Source organism: Dromaius novaehollandiae, chromosome 5, assembly GCF_036370855.1.
Source record: "Dromaius novaehollandiae isolate bDroNov1 chromosome 5, bDroNov1.hap1, whole genome shotgun sequence".
NCBI lineage: Eukaryota > Metazoa > Chordata > Aves > Casuariiformes > Dromaiidae > Dromaius > Dromaius novaehollandiae.
This window is the reverse complement of record NC_088102.1, coordinates 31,064,614-31,088,526: the sequence shown is the minus strand read 5'-3', so window position 1 is coordinate 31,088,526 and position 23,913 is coordinate 31,064,614. Positions and strand designations below refer to the sequence as shown.

The window sequence follows — 23,913 nt, the reverse complement described above, 5'->3', positions numbered from 1 at the left end:
ATGACAGAGGTCTCAATGACTTTCAGTTGTCATGTTCATGTAACCTGCAAAGCAGACTGAGATGTGACAGCCAGTTATTTTCATGTGTGCTTTTCTTTGCTTGGAGGACTTGCAGCGGCCAGCTAATGTACAAATGCTGTCACCAGACTCTCTGATAATTGAAAGTTACCTTGAAAAACAGTGGTCCCTAACTGGAAGTTTACCTGGGCAACAATGAAGAGTGAGTAAAGGAGTGGAGGAAAACATGTCCTGCTTTCCCTGTTGGCATTGTTTTCAGCTTCTTAATTTGTTGTAGTCATGAGCAATTTTGGAGAGTCTCGTGGACATCATCTGTTGGGTCTGCTGATGGTAATTATACTGAGGTTCAGAAAGCAATTTCAGAAAGTCAGGAGAAAAAAAGCCTTCTAATTTTCAGGATATCAGAAAATTTGCCTTGGTTATGAATGCATCTGCAAGTTCCTGTGCGGCCTCAAAAGCTAAATTATGGTAGCTGATGCCATTTTGATGTTTATTAGTTGCTAATATATGGTATCCCATGCTAACATTTAGAATTTTGCTCAGGGAGAAGACTTTGAAAAATGTGTATTTCAAAGTAGGGTTTTTCTCTGGCCTCTTAATGCTTCTAGTTGATCTTGTGGGGCCTGTCTTTTAGCTTTGTCTTGTAGTAAAGCCTGTGCTGCAGCATGGTAGTTTCTCCCCTGACACACAATTGCAGGTGGAGGCCCTCTTCTTTCAGCCAGTCTCCTCTTTCACATACTCTTCTTCAAAGATCCATAGTCTTTTCCCTCATCTGTGCCATGTCTCTGCTCTGCTCACCTAACCATGTACTGGTGTCACGTAGGAGATAAGGGTGGGGGATGTGGCTTGCCTTCAGTCTTCTCATTCAAGTGCTAGAATTTAGCTTTGCAGCTAGGCTAGGCTTAGCGCGAGGCTGATAACCTGATCCCTAATAATTTTGGTGGTGTTAGGTACCACAAATTGAGAATTGAAGTTTTACTTTGATATTACTATGTTACTTATCACTTGCTAAACCTGTTTTGTCCAAAAGAAAGTTTGCTGAGGCTTAGATTTTTGTTATCACCTGTACTCTTCCTCAAAAAGGGAAGCAAAATTACTGAGATTCTAGTCATAACTGACAAAAAAGAAAAAGCCTTGCCTTACCTTTTTGATGCTGTCTGTAGTGCATTTACAGCATGGTGCTTGCATCTCGCTTAAAAAATAAGATACCTTTCTCTAGTTAAAAGTGGCTTAAATCATGACCCCCAGGACAAGTGCCTCAAGTTTCTTTTCTGCTTCTTAACATGTATGTCATTGGCCTGGCATTCCAAGTCTGGCTCTGTGGGTGCAAACTCAAAAAGAGAGCTTCTACCAGTACAGCACCCGTTCCATTTTTATTACTTTATAGCAGTAACCCTGTGGTAAAATCAGAACTTAGCAGGGCTATACTAATATATTTGTATCCTAGTTGAGAGTTCACTGTATTCAAATGTAATTACGCTATCAATTTCCAATTAGTTACAGTCTGTGAGACCTTGCAATTTATAAATGCTTTACTGCAGGTAATAGGGTTTTGAGGTAAAAGTAACTGTACTTGTTAGTAGTAAGATTTTATGTTTGGACAAATACTTTATATATTTTGTACTTACTGAGTATTAGACTAAACTTACAAAATTAAATTCTAGATATTCTAGAATTAAAAATTTTTCTACAAGTGATCAGTGATTTTTGGAATCTCGTGTTTTGTTTGTGTGGTCTGAGGCACTGTATTCATTTTTTTAGAAGAGGCATCTGCAACCTAGGTCTTGTTAAAATACCAAGTTGATTTCTGAAATTACAATTAGTTAATAATTAATAGTTGTACTTAAAGGATTTAGATGGTATAAGTTAAGAGAGATCCAGCTTGGGCTCTCAGTTCAGATTTATGTTTGCAGGTTTAAAATGAAAGCTATTCTGATGCATGACTGTAGCTTTTCTGATTGCTGGGTGCACTTTCATAATTTTGAAATTATTAATGGATCTTACTGTTTGTTTTCAGGTCCCTCACAGAAGGACTTATTGAAGGACACTTTGAATGTGTGATATCACTGCAGGAAGATCACAGCAGGATAATCATCTTGCTTGGCGCCTTGTTTTTCTAAGAGTAAGTTTGGGCTTTAGGTCTTCATAAGCTTGTGTTTAAGGGGGGGGAGGTGGGTGAATGAATAGTAGTATATATTACATTAAATTCTGAAGTTTTAAAGCCCTTAGAGACAAGGTCCTGTGGTGAGATTGTAGAAGTTCAGAGATTCTTTTTGCAGTGGTGTCATATGTTTTTGTGTTCTGTAGTTCTTCACAATCCTTCTGTTTACAGATCGAAATACTCTATTATTTTCTATCTGAAGACTGAAATAAATTGGGGAAATCAAACTGCCCTGCCCCTTCCTCAACTGTAACAAACAGGAAAATATTGGGGGGTGAGGGGAGACTTGGAATATTTTGAATTTATGTTGTTTTTCTCCTGTGTCCTGTTATGCTATAGTACAGTTAAACAGACTAAAGAAAGATAATGGAAATACTATGAATTTCTTGTGTATGTGTCTTACAACAGTACAAAACTATATAGTAGCATAAAATTACTGGTATACTGGAAAGAAAAATCTTCAGTTGATCTGATTATACAGTAAATGTGAAGGTGTTATGAAGTCATGTATTCACCAGGTTTATTACTTAGTTAAAATATATTTTATTCTGTGAAACATTGTACCTTTGCAGTATACAGTAGTTGCAAAGTAGAAATCATATTTAAAGGAAAAAAATCAACTTGTTTTTAAATGTCTTTAAGTGTTTCAACTTCCATTACGTTGAAAATCTTTTATGTCAGGAATCTTAAGGGAAAACAAACACTCTAGCATCGTAAGTGTCCCATTTCACCTTATTCTTTGTATTTGCTGTCTCAATGTATCAATTTGACCAAACACTTACTGCTGGAGGAGGAATAACCTTTGCTATGTGAGGATGCAGGGTATCTGAGTGTACTAATTATTCCTGATGGACTAGTTGCAAATTGCTAACATTCTCCAGATTACTTAATCTTGTGGATGAAGATTCTGTGTTTCAGCTTAGTCTATGTTGAATGTGTTGCACTGTGAAAACAGTTTGTAGTAGAAGTGCTAGCTAAACTTCTCATTTTAATAGTTTGAGTGATGCCATGATCGTAAGCTTCACTTTAGAAATAAAAGAAAACACTGGGTTTATTTGTAGTAATACAAACACTGCTCGGAAAAGATTTGTTTTTGCTAAGTAGCTTTGCTCAGAGTCACTTTCTGTTAGGTCTAAAATCTCTGTGTCTTAAGAGTGTAAAAAAACATAGTGGAGAAATTAAAAGAATTTAAAATACAAATTTTCTTTACAAATATGTCCTTGTAAACTGCTTTTTTTTTTTTTTTTTAAAAAAAAGAAAAGACTATTCCTAAAACATCATAAAAGTGTCACTTTTTGCAGTATAAAAACTCTCTCAAGTGTAAAAATTAGGCTGAGTTTACTTTCTGCTTCATTTTGCAATGAAAGTCATACTTTTTGGTAAAAACAGTACTAAGTTTTCTTGGCTATGATATTTCTATAACCAAAAGCTATTTTTTAAGATATATATACTTTTATTTCAAAGAATTTAATTTTTGCATAAGTATTTTGGTTCTGATCAGAACTTGGTTTTCTGTTTCCAGGTTTTAATAGACCATCAGTTGGAAAGCTCTGTTGACCAGTCATTGATTCTATACAAGATATGGAAGGCTTCACTACCTTTATCTCTTATTATAACTTTTAGTGATACAAATACTTTATTTACTGCAACATGACTTTCTTTAAGCTCAGATTAGTTTTAAAAGTCATGAATTAGTTTGGCAAGTATTAAAGTAGACTTTGAGAGGGTTTTGGGTGATTGCTCTTACGAATTTTTTTAAGCTAAAAGAAGAAAGTACAGAACAACTCTCATCAAATTGTTACTAAGGTATTCCTTAGGGTGACAAAAACAAAAACAAAATTTGTCCAATAATAAAACTGAGATATCAAGACTAAAACTTTGGTTTTGATGGACCTTATAATTTTTTTCTTCACGTTTGGGTTATTTACAGATGCGTATGTTTAGATGCGTTTATCTCGTGACTATGTACTCCATACATGTAGAAATGTTAAGCAGAATCTGTACCTTCCATTTATAGTTATATGTGACAGCTTTCTTTTTACTAAGAGAATGAGAATAATTCTTATCAAAATATATTTTGATTATAATATATTTTTTCTAGAACAGTAAGTATCTCTCTGTTTGCAGTATGTATGCAATATATTTGGGGAAAAAACACCTGAGAGTTAGTGGTAATCTCTGTACCAGATGATAGCATCAGTAAAACCACCGGGACTTTGTAATAATTCCATGAAAGTTTAAGCAGAGGTATGTTAGTTTTTGTTTAGAACTACTCAAAGCGTTTATTCTTCCTAGAGACAGTAGGAGTGGTACTGCACTGCAATTTTGAAATTTCAAAATTAAGTGTTACTTTTATGTTCTAGTATCTGTATGTCAATGTTTGTATTTTTCTTCAGAAATCAGGTTTGGGAATTCTCTTTGAAAGCAGTTTACACCATTAATATACAAATACAGTAATTTACTCTTACAAATAGATACAAACTGAGTCACATTGTCAACTTCCTGGTTTTACAACTTTTTATTTTGAAAGTTTCTTTATTAAAACCTAAAGCCAAACCTACAAATGTACATACAAGTAACTATTCGCACAGGTAAGTGTATTATTCAGGGGAGCTATGTGTATGAATAGAAGTTTGTGTGTGTGAATATAGAGTTGGGTCTTGAGGTTTTTGTATTGTGTTTATCTTTGGTAAGAATTAACTATTGTAAAATTTCACTTGCCTTTCATTACAGACAATAAGGAGAATTCTGCTAAAGCATAAAATGCTTTCTAATGTCTAGTGCCCATAAGCTATGAAAGAAAACAGTAATGTTTCTTTTCCAGAAGTATTCTGTTGTAGTAGGTGATAAACTGCTATTAAACTGTGGCTGAAAATTGCTTATTGTTAACTTATGATAGAAATAACAATAAGTTGAATGAAATCTGAATTCAAGATCTCATTTGAAGTAGTTGTGGAAATTTTCATATACGTTGAAAACAATTTCAGTGCAAGCAAGCAAAAAAAATCTCATTTCTATCTTGAGTATTAGAGGAAAATTTCTGCAGATTTTTAACAATATTTTTCTTTTTTTTTCTTTCTGTAGGAAGATGGTTTTCCCCATCCTGAATATTTGAGGTTCTCTCCATGATGAGTGGAAGCAAGAAAAACTGAAAGCTATTTCTGGAACCTTGGATATACAACTTTAATTTGTCGGAACTCTTCCAGAATGAAAACCACATACAATTACCTTGATGACTGCAGAAGGATGAGAGGAAAGTTATGATGGCAAAAAACAAAGAGCCACGTCCCCCATCTTATGCTATTAGTGTTGTTGGACTATCTGGAACTGAAAAGGACAAAGGTAACTGTGGAGTTGGAAAGTCGTGTTTGTGCAATAGATTCATTCGTTCAAAAGCAGATGAATATTACCCTGAGCATACCTCTGTGCTTAGCACAATTGACTTTGGAGGAAGAGTTGTTAACAATGATCACTTTTTGTACTGGGGTGACGTAACACAAAGTGGTGAGGATGGAATAGAATGCAGAATTCATGTCATTGAACAGACCGAGTTCATTGATGATCAGACTTTCTTGCCTCATCGGAGTACGAATTTACAACCATATATAAAACGTGCAGCTGCCTCCAAATTGCAGTCAGCAGAAAAACTGATGTACATTTGCACAGATCAGCTAGGCTTGGAGCAAGACTTTGAGCAAAAACAAATGCCTGAAGGGAAATTAAGCATAGATGGGTTTTTATTGTGCATTGATGTCAGCCAAGGATGCAATAGAAAGTTTGATGATCAACTTAAATTTGTTAATAATCTCTATATCCAACTATCAAAATCTAAAAAACCCATCATAATAGCAGCAACAAAATGTGATGAATGTGTGGATCATTATCTGCGAGAAGTTCAGGCATTTGCTTCAAATAAAAAGAACCTTGTGGTAGTGGAAACATCTGCAAGATTCAATGTCAATGTTGAAACGTGTTTTACTGCGCTGGTACAAATGATGGATAAAACTCGTGGTAAACCTAAAATAATACCCTATCTGGATGCCTATAAAACTCAAAGACAACTAGTTGTTACTGCAACAGATAAATTTGAAAAACTTGTCCAAACTGTGAGAGACTATCATGCAACTTGGAAAACTGTTAGTAATAAACTGAAAAATCATCCTGATTATGAGGAGTACATAAACTTGGAAGGAACAAAAAAGGCCAAAAATACATTTTCAAGACACATAGAGCAACTTAAACAGGAGCATATTAGAAAAAGAAGAGAAGAATACATTAATGCATTGCCGAGAGCTCTTAATACTCTTCTGTCAAATCTTGATGAGATTGAACATTTGAGCTGGTCAGAAGCCTTGAAGTTAATGGAGAAAAGGCCTGACTTCCAGTCATGTTTTGTGGTGCTTGAAAAAACACCCTGGGATGAAACTGACCATATAGATAAAGTGAATGATAGAAGGATTCCATTTGACCTCCTTACTACACTAGAAGCAGAAAAAGTTTATCAAAACCATGTACAACATCTTATATCTGAAAAAAGGAGGGTTGAAATGAAGGAGAAGTTCAAAAAAACTCTTGAGAAAATCCAGTTCATTTCACCTGGACAGCCATGGGAAGAAGTTATATGTTTTGTAATGGAGGATGAAGCATTCAAATACATCACTGATGCAGATAGTAAGGAAGTGTATAGTAGGCATCAGAGGGAGATTGTTGAAAAAGCCAAAGAGGAATTTCAGGAAATGCTTTTTGAACATTCAGAGCTGTTTTATGACTTAGATCTTAATGCAACACCTAGTTCAGATAAAATGAGTGAAATTCATGCAGTTCTGAGTGAAGAGCCTAGATACAAAGCTTTACAGAAACTTGCACCTGATAGAGAATCTCTTCTGCTTAAACACATAGGATTTGTTTATCACCCAACTAAAGAAACCTGTCTCAGTGGCCAAAATTGCATGGACATTAAAGTAGAGCAGTTACTTGCTAACAGTCTTCTGCAACTGGACCATGGCCGCTCAAATTTGTACCATGATAGTGCCAATATTGATAAAGTTAATCTTTTCATTTTGGGCAAAGATGGCCTTGCACAAGAATTGGCAAATGAAATTCGCACACAATCCACTGATGATGAATATGCCTTAGATGGAAAAATATACGAACTAGACCTTAGGCCAGTTGATGCAAAATCCCCATACCTGTTGACTCAGCTATGGACCTCTGCCTTCAAACCACATGGTTGTTTCTGTGTGTTTAACTCTATTGAATCACTAAATTTTATTGGAGAGTGCATTGGAAAAATAAGGACTGAAGCATCTCAGATAAGGAGAGACAAGTATATGGCTAATCTTCCATTTACATTAATACTGGCTAATCAGAGGGACAGTATTAGCAAGAATCTACCTATTCTGAGACACCAAGGTCAACAATTGGCCAACAAATTACAGTGTCCTTTTGTAGATGTGCCTGCTGGTACATACCCACGCAAATTTAATGAGACCCAAATAAAACAAGCTTTGAGGGGAGTACTGGAAGCAGTTAAACACAATTTTGATGTTGTAAGTCCAGTTCCCACCATTAAAGATCTGTCAGAAGCTGACTTGAGAATTGTGATGTGTGCCATGTGTGGTGATCCATTTAGTGTGGATCTCATTCTTTCACCCTTCCTTGATTCTCACTCCTGTAGTGCTGCTCAGGCTGGTCAGAGTAATTCTTTGATGCTTGATAAAATAATAGGAGAAAAGAGGCGGCGAATACAAATAACTATTTTATCATACCATTCTTCAATTGGTGTAAGGAAAGATGAACTTGTTCATGGATATATACTAGTTTATTCCGCCAAGCGGAAGGCATCCATGGGAATGCTTCGTGCGTTTCTTTCGGAAGTTCAGGATACAATTCCGGTCCAGTTAGTGGCTGTTACTGACAGCCAGGCAGACTTCTTTGAGAATGAAGCAATCAAGGAGCTCATGACTGAAGGAGAACACATAGCAACAGAGATTACTGCTAAGTTTACAGCTTTATATTCATTATCTCAATATCATCGTCAAACTGAGGTTTTCACGTTGTTCTTCAGTGATGTATTAGAGAAGAAAAACATGATTGAAAATTCTTATATGTCAGACAGCACAAGGGAAACAACACATACAAGTGAAGATGTTTTTCCAAGATCACCCAGAGGAAGTTCCCTTGACTATAATTATCCAGATTCAGAGGATGATGCAGAAGGACCACCACCTTACAGTCCAATTGGTGATGATGTACGGTTGCTTCCAACACCTAGTGACCGTTCAAAGTACCGACTGGACCTGGAAGGAAATGAGTATCCTATTCACAGTACACCACTCAATTGTCACGACCATGAACGCAACCATAAAGTGCCTCCCCCAATAAAACCGAAACCACTTGTTCCAAAAACAAATGTGAAAAAACTGGATCCCAATCTTCTGAAAACAATTGAGGCAGGTATTGGTAAAAATCCCAGGAAACAGCCTTCTCGAGTGCCTACAGCACCACAAGAAGATATAGACCAGTCTGATAATTATGCTGAACCTATTGATACTATTTTCAAACATAAAGGCTTTGCAGATGATATCTACGCAGTTCCGGATGATAGTCAGAATCGTATTATAAAAGTTCGAAACTCAATTGTTATAAATGCCCAAGGTGATGAAGAAAATGGATATTCTGATAGAATATCTAGAAGTCATGGAGAAAGAAGGCCTTCAAAATACAAATATAAATCTAAGACACTGTTTAGCAAAGCTAAATCTTACTATAGGAGAACACATTCAGATGCAAGTGATGATGAGGCTTTTACCACCTCTAAAACTAAAAGAAAAGGAAGACATCGTGGAAGTGAAGAAGACCCACTACTTTCACCTGTAGAAACATGGAAGGGTGGCATAGATAATCCTGCTATTACATCAGATCAAGAATCGGATGATAAAAAAATGAAGAAGAAAACGCAAAAAGTGAAAGAAGAAAAGAAGGTAAGTTGATTTTTTGACAAGATGTGGCAAGGTTATACTGTTCTATATACTATATACTATTTTTCACAACTTCTGGTGTATTGTGAGAAGAGAAGAGTCAAAGTATGTAAGAACAGCACCTTATTTTGAAATGCTGTCTTTAAAATCTTGATGTAGTGTTTTTTGATTTTTGTCCCGGACTTCTATTAATCTTGGTCAGAACCAGCAAACCTGCGGGGATGAGTAACTTTTAGAAGTAACTTTTGTTAAATAAAACAGTTGAATTTTACTGATGGATTATATTCTGAATTGTACTTCTTAACATGCAGCTGTGATTTGAATTATAAACAAGTGATTTAAAGGGCACTTAAGGCTTATTAGTAAGCATAAATAATGGTATCTTGTGGATATAAAATCATATGATTAAAAATACTTTGAAGTTACTCTTTTTGAGAAACTTTAAAGTGTTTTTAGAAAAACAGTAATTTAAATACTTTTGAAATGTTATGTAGATCATCATATCTATATTGGTATATAGTAGTAGAAATAGAGTATCTCCGATTCTTCTACAGTCTTGATGACTTGACACAAAGTTTCAGAGTTGGCTACTTCTGTTGAAGCTGTGTAGACCTAGTGTGTGGTAGATCTTACCTTCGCAGCATTGTTTCATCAAACCCCCTGCTGCTTGGTTTGGCCTGTTGAGAGCCAGCCTGAGTTGGTAACTTTAGTCTGTTAAAACTTTTTGTAGCGGTTATGACTTCCAAGTGTTAGTTAGAAGAGTGCAAAAATAGTTATAAAAGTTCTTTGTACCTTTTTTTTTTTCAAATTCAGATTTGCGGTATACAGCTGATACTTTAAAATTGTTCAGAGAAAACATGACTTTTAGTGGCAGAATGCAAATTATTATAATGATGGAGAAGGCAAATTTAACTTGATAGCTAAAATGCTTGAATGCTTAGTGCTTTTAATAAGTCTTGTGTGTGTTGCATTAACTTGCATTATACTGAAGAATAGTTACAGGTCATGTGATGAATGATTATAGTTTGTAAGTAATATACACCTTTGGTTTTTTAAATGTTGACTTTGCGGAAGAGGTATGCAATTTTTCCATTTCAGAACTTTTTCACCATGTTTTCCTCTGTGTATGTGTGGTGTTTTTTTTTTTTTTTTTTTTTTTTTTTTTAAAGAACAGCTAGCTGTCTTTAACTATAAAAACTGAGAAATGATCTTTCCCTTCCTGAATGTTATGTAGTGGATGTAAGGAGTGTTAATACACTGCTATTTTAGAGATTACTTGCTGCTTTTTTATTTATTTTTTTTAAACTTAGTCCACTTAGTCAGAGGTTCTGAACCATTGTCAAAAAGAGACACCAAAAACAACTTGACTATTTTTTTTGTTTTTGCTTCATAGCATGCTATACTCTCTTGTTTTTGAAAGCCCACGTAGAATGTCTTGTAATGTTCTTGATATACAGTTTAACTTCTTTCCACTTCTGTTGTTCTGAGGAGTTTGAGATGTGGTGTTTATGGGTGGGTTTACTGCATGATATTGCAGAAGGCTCTTTATACAGCAGTTTATATGTGATTGTTAGTGTTTTTGCACTTCAGTCTTCAGTATGCAAAGCAGAATTCATCTGGAGACAGAATTAGCCTATGTAGATTTTACATTTAGATTTTTATTTTTTAATTACGATTTTCTAATTTGTGACAATTTAAACTTAAACACAACAAAAGTTTCTTAAGTGGTATTTACTTTCCACTTGGAGGTTCTGGAAAATATCTTGAGAGCAGGCCTAGAATGAGAAAACATTTTAAGGTAGTGAGTTTCAAAACAGACATTACCTTGCTGAAGGATACTCGTTCTGTCCCAGTGCTTTCAGGTCCCAATTTCTCAACTTACAAGATGAGGAGGTATTAGGAGTTGGGCACTGGGACTGATATGGAGAGGCAGGGGACGGATGAAGAGTAGTTGTAGGATTAAGGTGAAAAAATGAAGGAAACAGAAGAGTGTCATGTAGCTGGATGGGCAGGTAAGAAGAGGAATTCTAGCAAACAATAGAATAGAAAAACAACAGTTCATTTTACCACAGTTCCAAGAGTAATAGTCCGAGTTTGACTGGTCCTTTATCAAACGCATTTGTACCAAACTTTTTTTTTTAAACCTAATGTGGACACTTGATGTTATTAAAAGCAGAAATAAATATTCAGAATTGTTCTTTTTTTGCTATTCAGAAACAAAAATAAAAATGTTTTACTTTGGAAAATACAGCAATGACAAACCTGGGGCAAGCAGGCAACTTTACTCGCAAAATCCTCTAACGTTGCTTACTACTAAAGGAAATTAGAGAATTTAAAATGGAGGCCAATAGAGTAAGTGTGCTTTGGTCTGAATTACTAGTCCATTGTTGTTGTCCATAACCCCATAAGCATCTGTATTCTCACATTTCATTTCTCTATATCAACAGGCAGAGCTGTAGGAACCATTCTTGGGCTCTGTTTTCAATTACTGCAGAAATAATTGATGTGAAAACTTTTTTTCTTATTCTCAGTACTCTTTAAAACTCCTCCAGAACTATTCTTTCTTTTCCATTGATGTGGAACTTCTTGCAGTTTCTAGTTTCCAGTTTCCACCTTGTATTGTGACAACCTTCCTGCTGAAAAGGTTTTTCCTTTTCTGGTGTCTTGTTAGCTCAAAACAAGTAAAATGTGGTTGCTTCTTATTTCTTGACCTGAATTTTAGAAGACTAAGCAAACTTTTGTAATTCCCTCTAAAGTGAGATTTGTGAATGAGCATGACTGAAACAGTGTATTGCAGATAAGATCATAACAATGTATTATATAATCTTGATGTTTGTTGTTTTGTACTAGAAGTAGCTGCTGATACCATTGTGCGATTGCACATGCCTTTTTCATAGTTGCCATTATTGCCATTTTAGGGTCCCTAAGTCCATCCTTGTCCTCAGTAATTTTCAAATGATAAGGTGCTACTGTATAGCACAGATGTTTAGAAGTTTGTGAGTACATGATTGTTTTTATTAGTTCATGACTTTGCCCTTTATATTGTTGAATATTGTCCTGTTTGTCTCCCATTGTTGTGGCAATTTCCCGTATGTTGCTGTCAAATGCTTTTCTAAAGCCTATACTGGTAACACTAGCTGATCATTGTATCTTCTTTGCCTCTAGGAAAAAAAAATGCTTTCAAAGGAGAAGGTAGTGAATCACTAGCATAATATTGTGATAACCCACCTTTATGCTATTTTATGTTATCGCCATCTTCAAACATTCTGAAAAACTTGTTCTCTAGCCTTGCATATGCTGTTAACATGTGGAGCCTTAACCTTTTTCTGGTAGAGAAGTATATGAAAGAAAAAAAAAAAAAGGTGGTGATGGGGAAGCAGGCTGGCTTTGCTCATAGGACTTTTTAGCCAGGTTGGTGTGGAGCACGCTGTACTTGAGGTACTGTTGTACTTGGAAGCTTTCAAGTGCATGTTGTGTGCCAATATTTGTAAAGCTATAATGTCCCTTTTCTTCTGTGTCAATTTTTCTCATGTGGAAGAGCACCTAGTTCTTTGTGCTATTATTCTTTAAAGTATCTTGCAGATGACATACACTTTGCAGAGTGAATTCTCCCATATAGAAACATGCTTTCCATGTCTGGCTACTTGTACTCTGTGTTTAGTTTCTCCAAAGGTCTGTGAACAATGGTAAGAGGACAGTGTTTGTATGCAACTTTGCCTCTGTTCTTTCACCTTGTCTAATTAGGCCTTTCCAGCTGAGAGATATACCTGTGCTTGTTCATCTCCTTGTTTTTTTTGAAAAGTACAAATAGGAATTGCAATCATAAGTATTAGGATAATGAAGTTCATGAGAGAATTCCAAAGAGCTCTAGAACAGAGCATTATTGCGTGCTTGTCCACCCCAGTCTCTTTAGAAGCAGCAGTCTTGCAAGGCACACAGGAAATAATCTTCTCTTCAGATTAACTTGTTGAGTTTGGAGGTATGGAGCAATATTTCAAGGAGCAAAGGGTAGTGAATGTTCCTAAAGGACAAGAATCTTGCTGGAGGAAGCCTCCTTACATCTGAGGCAGGAGGAACCTTTTCATGTACAATAATCCTCCCCGCGAAAGTGTGCTTGTTTTAGTTTTCACACACACCTCTGGGGTTTTTCCTGCCCAGCATATCAAGAACAGCAAATATTTTGAATAAGGTTCTGCAAAGGGGAAGATAGAGCCTCATCTTGAAGTAAATTCTGCGGGCTTTTTTTTCCTCCTCCCTTGTGACAAATATTTATAAATACTACTTTATAAAGTTTGTAGGAAATATTAGTTTGTAATACATCTGTAAGAGTAGAAATCAGATTAGTATGGATATCTTTCACTTTTTTTTAATGGAAGAAATTATTCAGTGTACTCTGAAAACAAATCCTGATGACAGAGATCCTGTGATCAGTATTGTAAATTATCTGATCAGAAAGAATTCCGTGAGAGTTCTTTTGACATGCCATTTCTAAATGTTATTAAATCTGAAAAAATTTCACTTTTTTGTTCTTCGACAAGTACAGTTTTATTAACCAAGGTCAAATCAACTTGTGTTTCTTCTGGGTTTTTTACACTTGCAAAAAGCTGTTCAAGTGCCCAGCTGTATGGACAGATTAAGTTTAAAAAATAGCACTTTAAAATGATATGTCTTGTAATTTAGTTTTCTTTTTTGCAAACAAAGAACAAAGAAAATTGTGAATGACATTCTTTATATTTTTCCTTTATATTAGGATGATTCTAAAATGATTAAATTCATCTGAAAACTTAAATCTCAGTATTTCAGCAACAAAAGTACAATAGCACTTAGATGAATTCTTACATCACTTAGTATGACATGTTTTAAAATGTGATATAAGCAGTACAGGTTCAATATCTATTTTACCATGTTTAAACTTGTTAGCTCTCATTATAAATTCAAAAGTACGTGAAATTGTTAAAACTATTACTGAAATAGTGTCAGGAACTTATATACCATGTATGTTGATCTTGGTTTAAATAAGACTATGGTAGGGATGTGACAGGATCAACTTGTATTTTTATGTTCAACTGTTTTTGTGTAAACAAACTCAATGATTGATTTAGAGAATTACTCTCAAAACTTTCACTACATATTCTACTGTGACTTTTTTTTCCCCTGAGGAGTATGAAAAAAATTAAAGTATGTACTCTTAAGTTTTCATCAGTTTAGCCATCTTGAAAGCATACATTTGGAGCCGTCTTATTGAGCATCTGTAATTTCAAAATTACTGTAAAAAGCAGGAACTCTAAAAGTTGCAGAAGGCATGTGAGGAAGAATGAGAGGGTACGATAGGGACCATCATCTGCCTTATTTATGAAGTATTTTAATAGCCCTAAAAATCTGGACTTTTCCCTCCATGACTGTAGGGATGACTGAATGCAAATGAAGCAGGCAGAAAGTTTCCTTTATATTAAAAGTAGGAATGAAATGTGTGGGAGGTGGAGGAGTGGCTGAATTCCCCTTGGATAAGCAAATGATGACAGGAGTCCTGCTGGGAAACAGGTGAGAGAAAAAAGGAGCATCCTTTTTAAACAGAACTTGCTAAAGTAAGTGGCTCTGCTGTAATGAGGTTTAGTTGTCAGTTTGGAGGATTTGTTAGTTTTCTAAGTTGATTTTGAAAGATGGTCTTTAAGTGTATTGTACTCTCACGTCTCGCAGCTGGCTGAAGCCTCAGACTAGTTCCTCTCTACATGAGCGCTGCTTAGCAACTGGTGCAGCCCGTGGTGGAAAACTTGCTTTAGCACAGCTACCAATTACAAGAAATGAAATTTCGCTTAGCCCAGGTGAGGCCATTCCTGGAGTAGTGTGTCCAGTTCTGGGCTCTCCAGTATAAGAGACAGATGGAGCTACTGGAGTGAGTCCAGCAAAGAGCTGCTGAGATGATGAAGGGACTGGAGCATCTCTCATACAAGGAAAGGCTGAGACAGTTAGGACTGTTCAGCCTGGAGAAGAGAAGACTGAGGGGGGGATTTTATCAATGCATATAAATACCTGCAGGGAGGGTGTAAAGAGGATGGGGCCAGACTCTTCTCAGTGGTGCCCAATGACAGGATGAGAGGCAGTGGGCACAAACAGAAACACAGGAAGTTCTGTCTCAGCGTAAAGAAAAGCTTTTTTTACTGTGAGCGTGGTTGAGCACTGGCACAGGTTGCCCAGAGAGGCTGCAGAGTTTCCATCCTTGGAGATATTCAGAAGCCATCTGGACAGGGTCCTGGGTGGCCTGCTCGAGGTGACCCTGCTTGAGCGGAGGGGTTGGACTAGATGATCTCCAGTGGTCCCTTCCACCCTCAACTGTTTGGTGATTCTGTGGAATTTACATGCAAACTGAGGATGTCAGCTTTATGTTGTTGGGCTTATGTTTTATATTAACAAAATGAAACAGTGGCATAGCTGTTGAACTTTATGCTGGGATTAGCTAACAAAACTTTTGTGCTGGTTCTTGGTGCCTGACCTGGTGCCTGTTAGTACTTTGTTACTATGATTTAGGAGGAGCATATTAAACTATCGTTGACTGAACCCAAATTAGTGCTCACTATATTCAGTGTTAGTGTCATGTGCTGAGTGGTGTATTCAGCTGAACTGTCTGTTGAACTAAAAATATCAGTAACAAAATTGTAATCTCGCCACCAAAATCTAGAAGTTTAGAAATATTTCAGGTTTTTCAGCTATTTCAGGCTTCAGGTACCGTAAGTAAATGAATAGTTTGATGTTGAACAGTGTTTTTTCTTTAAATGTTTGTTTCATTAAAGAACTTTTAAACTTTATCTGTGTAAAATTAGCCTTTATGCTTGTTGTTATCTTGACTAGCTGATTCAAAAGCTTTGTGCTATGATTGATGGAATAGAACAGCTGACTGCTATTTTCCCAGGGCAGAGGAGAGGAATTGAAAGTTAGCTTTTACTAAAGTTTATTTTTGGTAGAAATAAGAGCTGGACTTCTTTCTGAAGTCAATTGAACAATTTGACAAAAAGCAGGTGTTTGGCACCGTAACATGTCTTTCTGTTCAGAACTAGCTATTCTCTTATGAAGTGTAGACATACAACTTAAAGTATGAAAGTCTCAAATTGCTAAATAACAGTATATTTTAAAAAATATTTTTAAATACTTCAAAGTTGTATTGTCAGTTTGTAATGGTATTTTCTTGTGAAGTGTAGATTGCATGATTTGAAGCAATCATTTGATTTATGTGTCATTGGAGAGTTTATGTTTATGGAGTAGCCTCCAAGGTTCGTCTATTTTCCTACTCTCTAATTTTATGTGAGTTATGGTTTTCTTTTTTTCTTCTTTCCTTCTTTGTCTAAAGAATATAAAGAGAAAAGAATAAATTCTCACTTTCCAGATTGTAGATCAAACTGACTGCTTCAGGTAGACAGTTCCCCGAGAACTTCCTTTTTTGAGGATGTATAATGTCATATTTGATATCTCAGTCCCTTAAACCTATTCTTCTAAACGTAGGACAATTGTTAGAGAAATATTCTTTATGGACTTACGTGATGTTTCATACCATGTTCAACTATTCTACATATATATTAATAATATTCATTACTGTTACAATTGTCATAAATTCTGAAAACTCCTAGTTTGTCATTTCATTAACCAGATTGCTTTCCATTTGCACCAACAGAATTTGTTTATATTTAATACATGTTATTCTAATATTATCTTAATCAGAGAGGGCGGCATAATCTTTTCCCATCTACTTGGTCTGAGATCTGTCGTCTGAGTGTCTGATGTTCCGTTTATTCTCAAATGGTGGGGATGAGCACTGAACACCTTGGAAGATGGCCATTTCAAGTTGTTTTTGCTTTCTTCGTTATCTTGATGTAGATACCTCTAAAATCATTTTCCATTCAGCATTTGTAACGCATGTCTTCCGTGAGACTCGCCTATTCTTTAGATTCAGCCTGGCCCCTTCAGCTGCTACTCATCAGAACTGGATGTATTTGTTGCTTAAATAAATTTGATCTTGTCACTAAGGAGAAAATGGCCAAGAAGTTTACACTTTTAATAAGCTAGGTTGAATGCTGGGGACTTGAAAGCGGGGGACTGAGGAAGTGAGAAGGAGGAAGGATATTTTCTCCGAAATGAATTCAAGTTATACACAGAGTTGGCAATTGGAAAGAATTCTTTTAGAAGCTGTTTGCCTTTGTCAAGAAAGCTTATCTGAAACTTTTCAACTTTTAAAAAGTTTAGGATAATTCTTAGTTACCATAAAACTTGGAGAAACAAATTACCAGAGAGCAATTTCTAAAGTTTTTAGGAACTCGGTAATCTATGCTCCTTCTCTCTATGAGTGCTGAACTATTTACAAGAATGCCAAATTTGCAGTTTAACTCCAATTTTTTGTTAGCCTTCTGTTGCCCTGGTCAGTCATGGATACTCTGACTGCTGAATTCATGGAGAAGAAACTTTCTTGAGAAAACACACATTATGTGAAAAGCCTTGTTAAAGGACTTTGACTAATAAATCTTGTTGTTCAGTTTGGGAGAAGTTCCACAGTGCTGCTTAGGTGAATGTTGGAGAAATGTTCTTAAAGTCGTAGTTTCCGCTCTTTCCCCATAGAAACGCTTCTTGTACTCCCCATAGTTGTACTTCAGCTTATTGTTTGCCCTCTCAGTGGGCAAGTCACTCATGAATCTGCACATATCTAACTTTAGGTTCTAGGTAGTCTGTAAGGACTGATGAAGTAAACTTTATGTTACGAAAATCTGGAGGGTGGGCCATTCTTTTGCCCAAAGAGATTGAAATTCAAGACTTTCTTAGAATGCTTTTCAGAAAATAAATATGATTTGAATAGAAGTCTTAAGGTAGAAAGCAGTAAGTGTTGGTATTTTTTTTAATTGTTAATTGAAGTGTAATCTTACGACTGTTCTGTGTTACATCAAGACAGTTATGATGAGGAATTATAAAATATTGGAGAGAGATTTATATCAGCTTCTGTGTTTTTTGGTTTTGTGCTATTTTGTACTATTAGGAAGTTGATTGAATAGCTTTTATATTAAAGCATACCTGCTTTTAACTAATTGTTTTACTGTGTATAAACCTGAAAATGAAGTGCTAGATTCGTTGGGGTGTTTATTCAGTTTCCACTATGCAGCCAATTGGTTGATCATTTGCCATCTCTGAATATTTTCATCAACTTTCAAAGATGAAGCATGTTGTCTGATACAATGTAATTCCTGTAATCATCCAAAATGGAGTCATTAGTTCAACTATGAAAAGTCACTCATTAAAAAAAACCCAAACAACCAAAAAGCTGGTTATCAAATCTACTAAGATTGGTTAGGTTCAAACCTCCTTCTGGCTAAAATCCTAGGCTTGTAACAAAGCATTCATGCTTAATAGAAATATATGCAATGGTTACTTTTAGATTGTTTGCTATGTATTCTGCAACAGCATGTTTCTAGGATAATTGCAATATAGAGATTATTTAGTATCTTTAATAAAAGAGAAGAGACTCTCTGAAGCTTTGTTCAGAATCTTCATTAACAGTCTTATTCTAAAAACTTATGTAGAGATATGGTTATAATTTGCTTCATGAGGATTTCTTTGTGAATGGTGCCGAATGTTAATATATGAAGACTAGTCATAACAACTAAACAAGTAGCATGTTTTTATTTTTTTGTCTGTTTTGTTTCAGTTACTACTGCACTGGGTCATCCTGTTCTTTGTGATGCAAAAATGACCAATGTATTAGAAATTGAGTGCTTTTTATCTGGGTTATACTATTGTAAAAGTACTTTTATTTTTACATAGCCATAGGGGAACTTGCATGTCCAGTAGATGGGTGATCTGTTTGTTTTTACTGAATGGTTGCAATATAAGTTAATTACAATATTACTTCTGTATTACATAGTTATTTAAATGACTCTGTTTTGTTGTAGCAGAAAAAGAAAACAAAGGCATTAAATCCTCCAATCCGTAGAAACTGGGAAAGTAATTACTTTGGGATGCCCTTACAGGATCTGGTTACACCTGAGAAACCCATACCTCTGTTTGTTGAAAAATGTGTGCAATTCATTGAAGATACAGGTAAGAGCATTTTTGGAGGGAAGAGTTTGTAATTACATAACATGTAATGCCTCTCATTTTGTGTTTTAAAAGTAGTCTTAGAATGTTATCTTTTAGAATGTTAAGTAAATTATTGTGGGAAAAGCCCATTTTGAAAAGGGAATAATTTCTGTGAATTTTATGCTTAATATGACTTTGTGATTGTCTTTTGTCTTTATATATTCAAATACCTGATTTGCCTTTGAACATTTGGGATTTAACATTTATGTAATTTTGAAAACTGACTTTGCTTTCTAACCCCAGTTGAATTTTAACCCAATGGCATTCTGATCTTGCATTTCTCACCATTTCCAGTATATTTTATATAATATATTAAAAAGCTCTGAAATCCACTTTTTCCAAGTTTAGAAAACAGGTATTTCGTACTGTTTAATCAGTCAACAGGCTGTCTTTTTTGCAGGTAAAGTTAGACTTACATTTTAATGTGTTGAAAAAGCAGAAAAGTTTCTTCTGTAAATATTGTGTATTGTATAAACAACGATTTCTACATGAAAAATGCTAAGCAATTTTTGTCAATTCCAGCTGTGAGGATTTGTTAGCTGTGGAAGAACTTAATGAAATGTGCTCTGTGAATGTGTTTTTGTTTGTATGTTTTAATACAGTGTGGTTTGTGGTACTTCATTTATTTTATAAATGGTCCACTGCAAGTAAAATAGTGTGTATATTTTCATATTAAGGTGCCGTTTCACAATATGCTTCTCATCTTTCTTCCTTCTCCATGATTATGTGTTTGACCCCTCTCTTGCTTTCAGTCTATTTACTATATGGCCACGAGGCGAGTAAGATCTCATCTTGCTAATCCAACAGAGAAGGCTACGTTTGACAGTGGGGAGTTGTTTTGAGGTTTGGGTGTGACCTCTGTGTGCTGTTTTTCACTTAGTGTATAGATCTTGCTTGCTCTGAAGTTGCCTATTTGTTAGATTTGAAGCAAGAGAGGGAGTGGAGATGAATGATTGGAGCTGAAGGAAGAGCAAGGCATTCTCTTTTCGTGGATGCATGCTATTAGGTATTGCTGAGCATTAGATGAATACTTCTTATCAATGTTTTCTTAGTTCTGTAATACAATTTTGGTTGTAAGGTGACTGTTTTAGCAGGAATAAAACTGAAGGATTGTCTTTCTTTAATGAAAATTCGGTTTTACTGCCATCCCTAAGAGTAGTAATTCCAGAAGTGCTACAGGTGGTATGCCTAACAGCTGTTTCTGAAGACTTATATACTGCATTATTACAATAAAAAAAAATTGGTGAAACCTCAGGCACTGATCTTTTGGAAATCAGAGATGTAAGTATAAATCTACCTTTAACCTTTATCTCTTATTGATTCCTTGCCTGAAGGTAAGAATTGTTTTTTTTTTGGGGGGGGGGGGGGGGGTTTGTTGTTGTTTTTTGGTTTTCCTCCCTTTTGTTTTCCTTTACCTCACCTGACCCAGGAAAAAGTGGGGAAGGAGAAAAAAGGGAAAGGAGTAATACAATGGTATAGATGACTGTAGATATATCTTGGGTTTGCTGCTGTCTGTAGAGGGGGAAAGAAAAGAAGGGTGAGTCATTGTCTCACTTTTGGTGTTCTTTAGAAATGGCTAATGTGTTCACCAGTAATGTAGTAGACCAAATGAGTTTTTGAAGAGTCTATAGAATCAAAAAGTAGTATCTTAAGCTTGAGAATGTTTAATTTAGTAAGAATACTTTAAAACAACAAAATTATAAATCCAGATCTAAAGAAAATTGCTTAAATGTGTTTTTGTCTGTTATCCATTTTGACTGCGTGGTAGACTTTCAAGAAGTCCAATGTTTAATCTCAAAGGTTTTTTTTTCCACCAGCTCATGGGAAAGAAAACTATAGTAGCGTGGGAACATGACTACTCTTCTCTTTTTTTCCTAAATCATCAAATAACTCAATAAGCCAGAAGATTTAATACTCTTATTCTCCTCTAATGACCTGTCTTTGAGGTATAAGATATTTAGTCAAGCTGCTGACTTTTTCAAAATGCCAGGGTCTTCTCAGAAGTGCTGACTCAGGATGTACTGCTTTTCTTTTAGCTGATTGCGTGTATGTTTGTTCATTGTGGAATGTTGCTGTGCAGGTACTGAAAGCAGGAGAACTTTTAATTCTAGCTATACCTATAAGCTGCACAAATACTGTGCATTATGCATGCTTTTTGTGTAGCTGTTGGAAGAGTAGTAGTTGTCCTACTGTTTCTCTTAATCACTTGGTAAAGATGGAATAGAACCTCTCTTTTTGAAGCATGTTACAATTTCTTTTATTCTCCTACATTGGATTCTATGCAAGTAGTTCTTGGTTGCTCTTTTCAACTCTTATACTTGGCTGTGGGAGCTTTGTTTTTGGTACATCTTATTTTTATATTGATACTATATTGAAGGAGTGGTAATAACCTGTAGATTTCTGATGAGATTCAAACCCTGTATTGAAGTTGTTGTCCAGCCTCCCCCTTTGTTAGAACCTCTCCAGCTTTGAGAGAGGAGCATGTTCCAAGGGAATGTTTCACTCACATGCCTTCATATCCTGTACTGAAATAGAATGACAGCATTGACTTTGGGACTGTCTGATAGTAAAATCCATGCGTCCAGCTTTGGATGTGATTGGCCTGAGGAAGGCAGGCCAGGATCCATTGGCCTGAGGAAGGCAGGCCAGGATCCATTGGCTTTGGACTAGAGTCCAGGATGCTATTCACATTGTGATAAAGGTATTGTATCAGCTCCTTGGCCCTGTGGAGTCATTCTGTATTTCAGCTGTCCCTTAGCAAGTCAGACTGCTGTCAGTACTAACTGAACCTTCAGACACACCGGTGTTTAGTCTGCCACAACTTGAGTGTCCTACTTTTCAGGACCTGAGCTGTCAGAATAACATCTCCCCTTTCTCTTGTCTGCTGATTTACGTCTTTTGAACATGCACATGTTCGAATAAGGAAATAACCATCTTTCTTTCAAGGTTGGTCCTTTCATTCCCCAGAAAGTATTGGTGCAAATGTTTTCTAGTAATCACTTCTCAATACTCTTTAATCAAGAACTGCAGTCTGTTCCAACTCTACTTGAATGAGGCTAAGCAATATATTTCTGTTATATTTCTGTTCTATACAAAGGACTTGTTTAGTTTTTTCTTTTAAAATACTTTCATGGCTTTCAGATCCATGAAGAGCATCGTGGGGTTTTTTTGCTTGTTTTTTTTTGCTTGTCGTCTTATCTATTTCTCACCATGTTCAAGGCTTTGGAATTGAAAAGTATTTTCAAATCTCAGATTTGACTAGATCAAAATCTCAGGAGATAAAGCTAGCATTTGATTTGAATGCCTTAATTTTTTCATCATATGCAGAATTTTTAAATTCTAAGAGTATGATTCATCAAATTACCATTTTTGATAAGTAGTGCTTAAAACATTTATTTGTTGCAATTTGTTTCATCTTCAAGAGGTGCTTGTGTCTCCATGAAATTCGAGCGAAGCCTTAGGTTTCAGATTTGAAAAGTAAGCAAGTCTTATTTAAAACACATTTTGAAGCATAATGCATTTCCTGTATTTTGTTTATACCTAAGCAATATACTTGTGATGTTTGGAATAAGTCTGGTTCTAATCTTATACAGTTTAGAAAATGTGGTTTGTAATGCTTCTAAAGAATTTTTTTTGGTTCCTGAAGTCTTTTACAAATTAGGAAGAAACAGTTGCTATCTTATGGTCAAGTCTGGTATGTAGCTGCTGACATGTTGTGTGCCTCAGTTCTCTGAGGTGATAGTTTTGATATAAAAAGTAGTTAAGTTTTGACCTTATTTCAAAGTTATTTTGATTTTACAGCCTTTTTTCTGCTTATTAAAAAGAACAAAAAAGAAAAGGAGAAGTTTTTTATGTATAATCTTTGCCTCAGGTACTCTATAGTGCAAAATTATTCTTTCTTGAAAATAAGTCCTCAGATAACCTTGGTGAAACTAGAGGTAGGGGAGCTATTGGGGAAAAGCAGGCTTTGGGATAAATTTCTGTTTGTATTATTGCATATAGTATGTATTGAGGCTGAATTGCAGGTTTTGTGTGAAGATATGGTTAATGTCAAATTGAAGGGGTAATCTTAAATTTTTAAAATACCCCATGTCCACCTCATGAAATTATATAAAACAGTGCTTTGTACCCTCTCTTCTGGGTTGTGACTGAGGTTAAAAATAATGCAGTATAGAACATGGTTTTCTCTGCTTTGCTTTGGATGCTCAGATGGGAAGATAAGATAGGAAATTGTCCTTGAAGATTCCTATTTCAACATAAACCTTAAAGAATAGAGAGCGTGTAGAAAATGCTGTCACGTTTTTCTGTCTTGTCACACTGTTTTGGAATAGTTTCACATAGAAAAATGTGTGCCTCAATAGAAGGACAATTTGTAAAAATTAAATTAAGGAGCTGAAAAACTTCTCTAGCCTTTTCTGAAATAACACATTTTTCTTTTCAAGGAGCATGTTGATCCTGTGCAGGATGAATAGAGATCTAGTGGACAGACGAGATCATAGGTCAGGGCACTTGGAGATTTCTTTCTTTCTTTCTTCTTTTCTTCTTCTTCTTCTTCTTCTTTTTTTTTTTTTTAATGTTTCTGGGCTGATATTTTTCAGGAATAATCTTTATTCTGAACTGATATTTTTTTTTTTGAATCAAATA

At 35.5% G+C, this 23,913-nt stretch overlaps 1 protein-coding gene across 2 annotated transcripts in view; it reads left to right on the top strand.

Moving 5' to 3' along the window:
- Window positions 1–23,913, top strand: part of ARHGAP5 (Rho GTPase activating protein 5) — a 49,551-nt gene that overhangs the window by 5,712 nt on the left and 19,926 nt on the right. The window contains exons 2-4 of one of the 2 annotated variants that reach the window (XM_064512375.1): window positions 2,036–2,140; window positions 5,264–9,162; window positions 19,086–19,230. In XM_064512375.1, coding sequence (XP_064368445.1) covers window positions 5,440–9,162; window positions 19,086–19,230 — 3,868 coding nt within the window. In that variant the 5' untranslated portion in view covers window positions 2,036–2,140; window positions 5,264–5,439. Of the gene's footprint in view, window positions 1–2,035; window positions 2,141–5,263; window positions 9,163–19,082; window positions 19,231–23,913 lie in introns of both variants that reach the window. The other variant, XM_064512374.1, reaches the window with a different exon arrangement.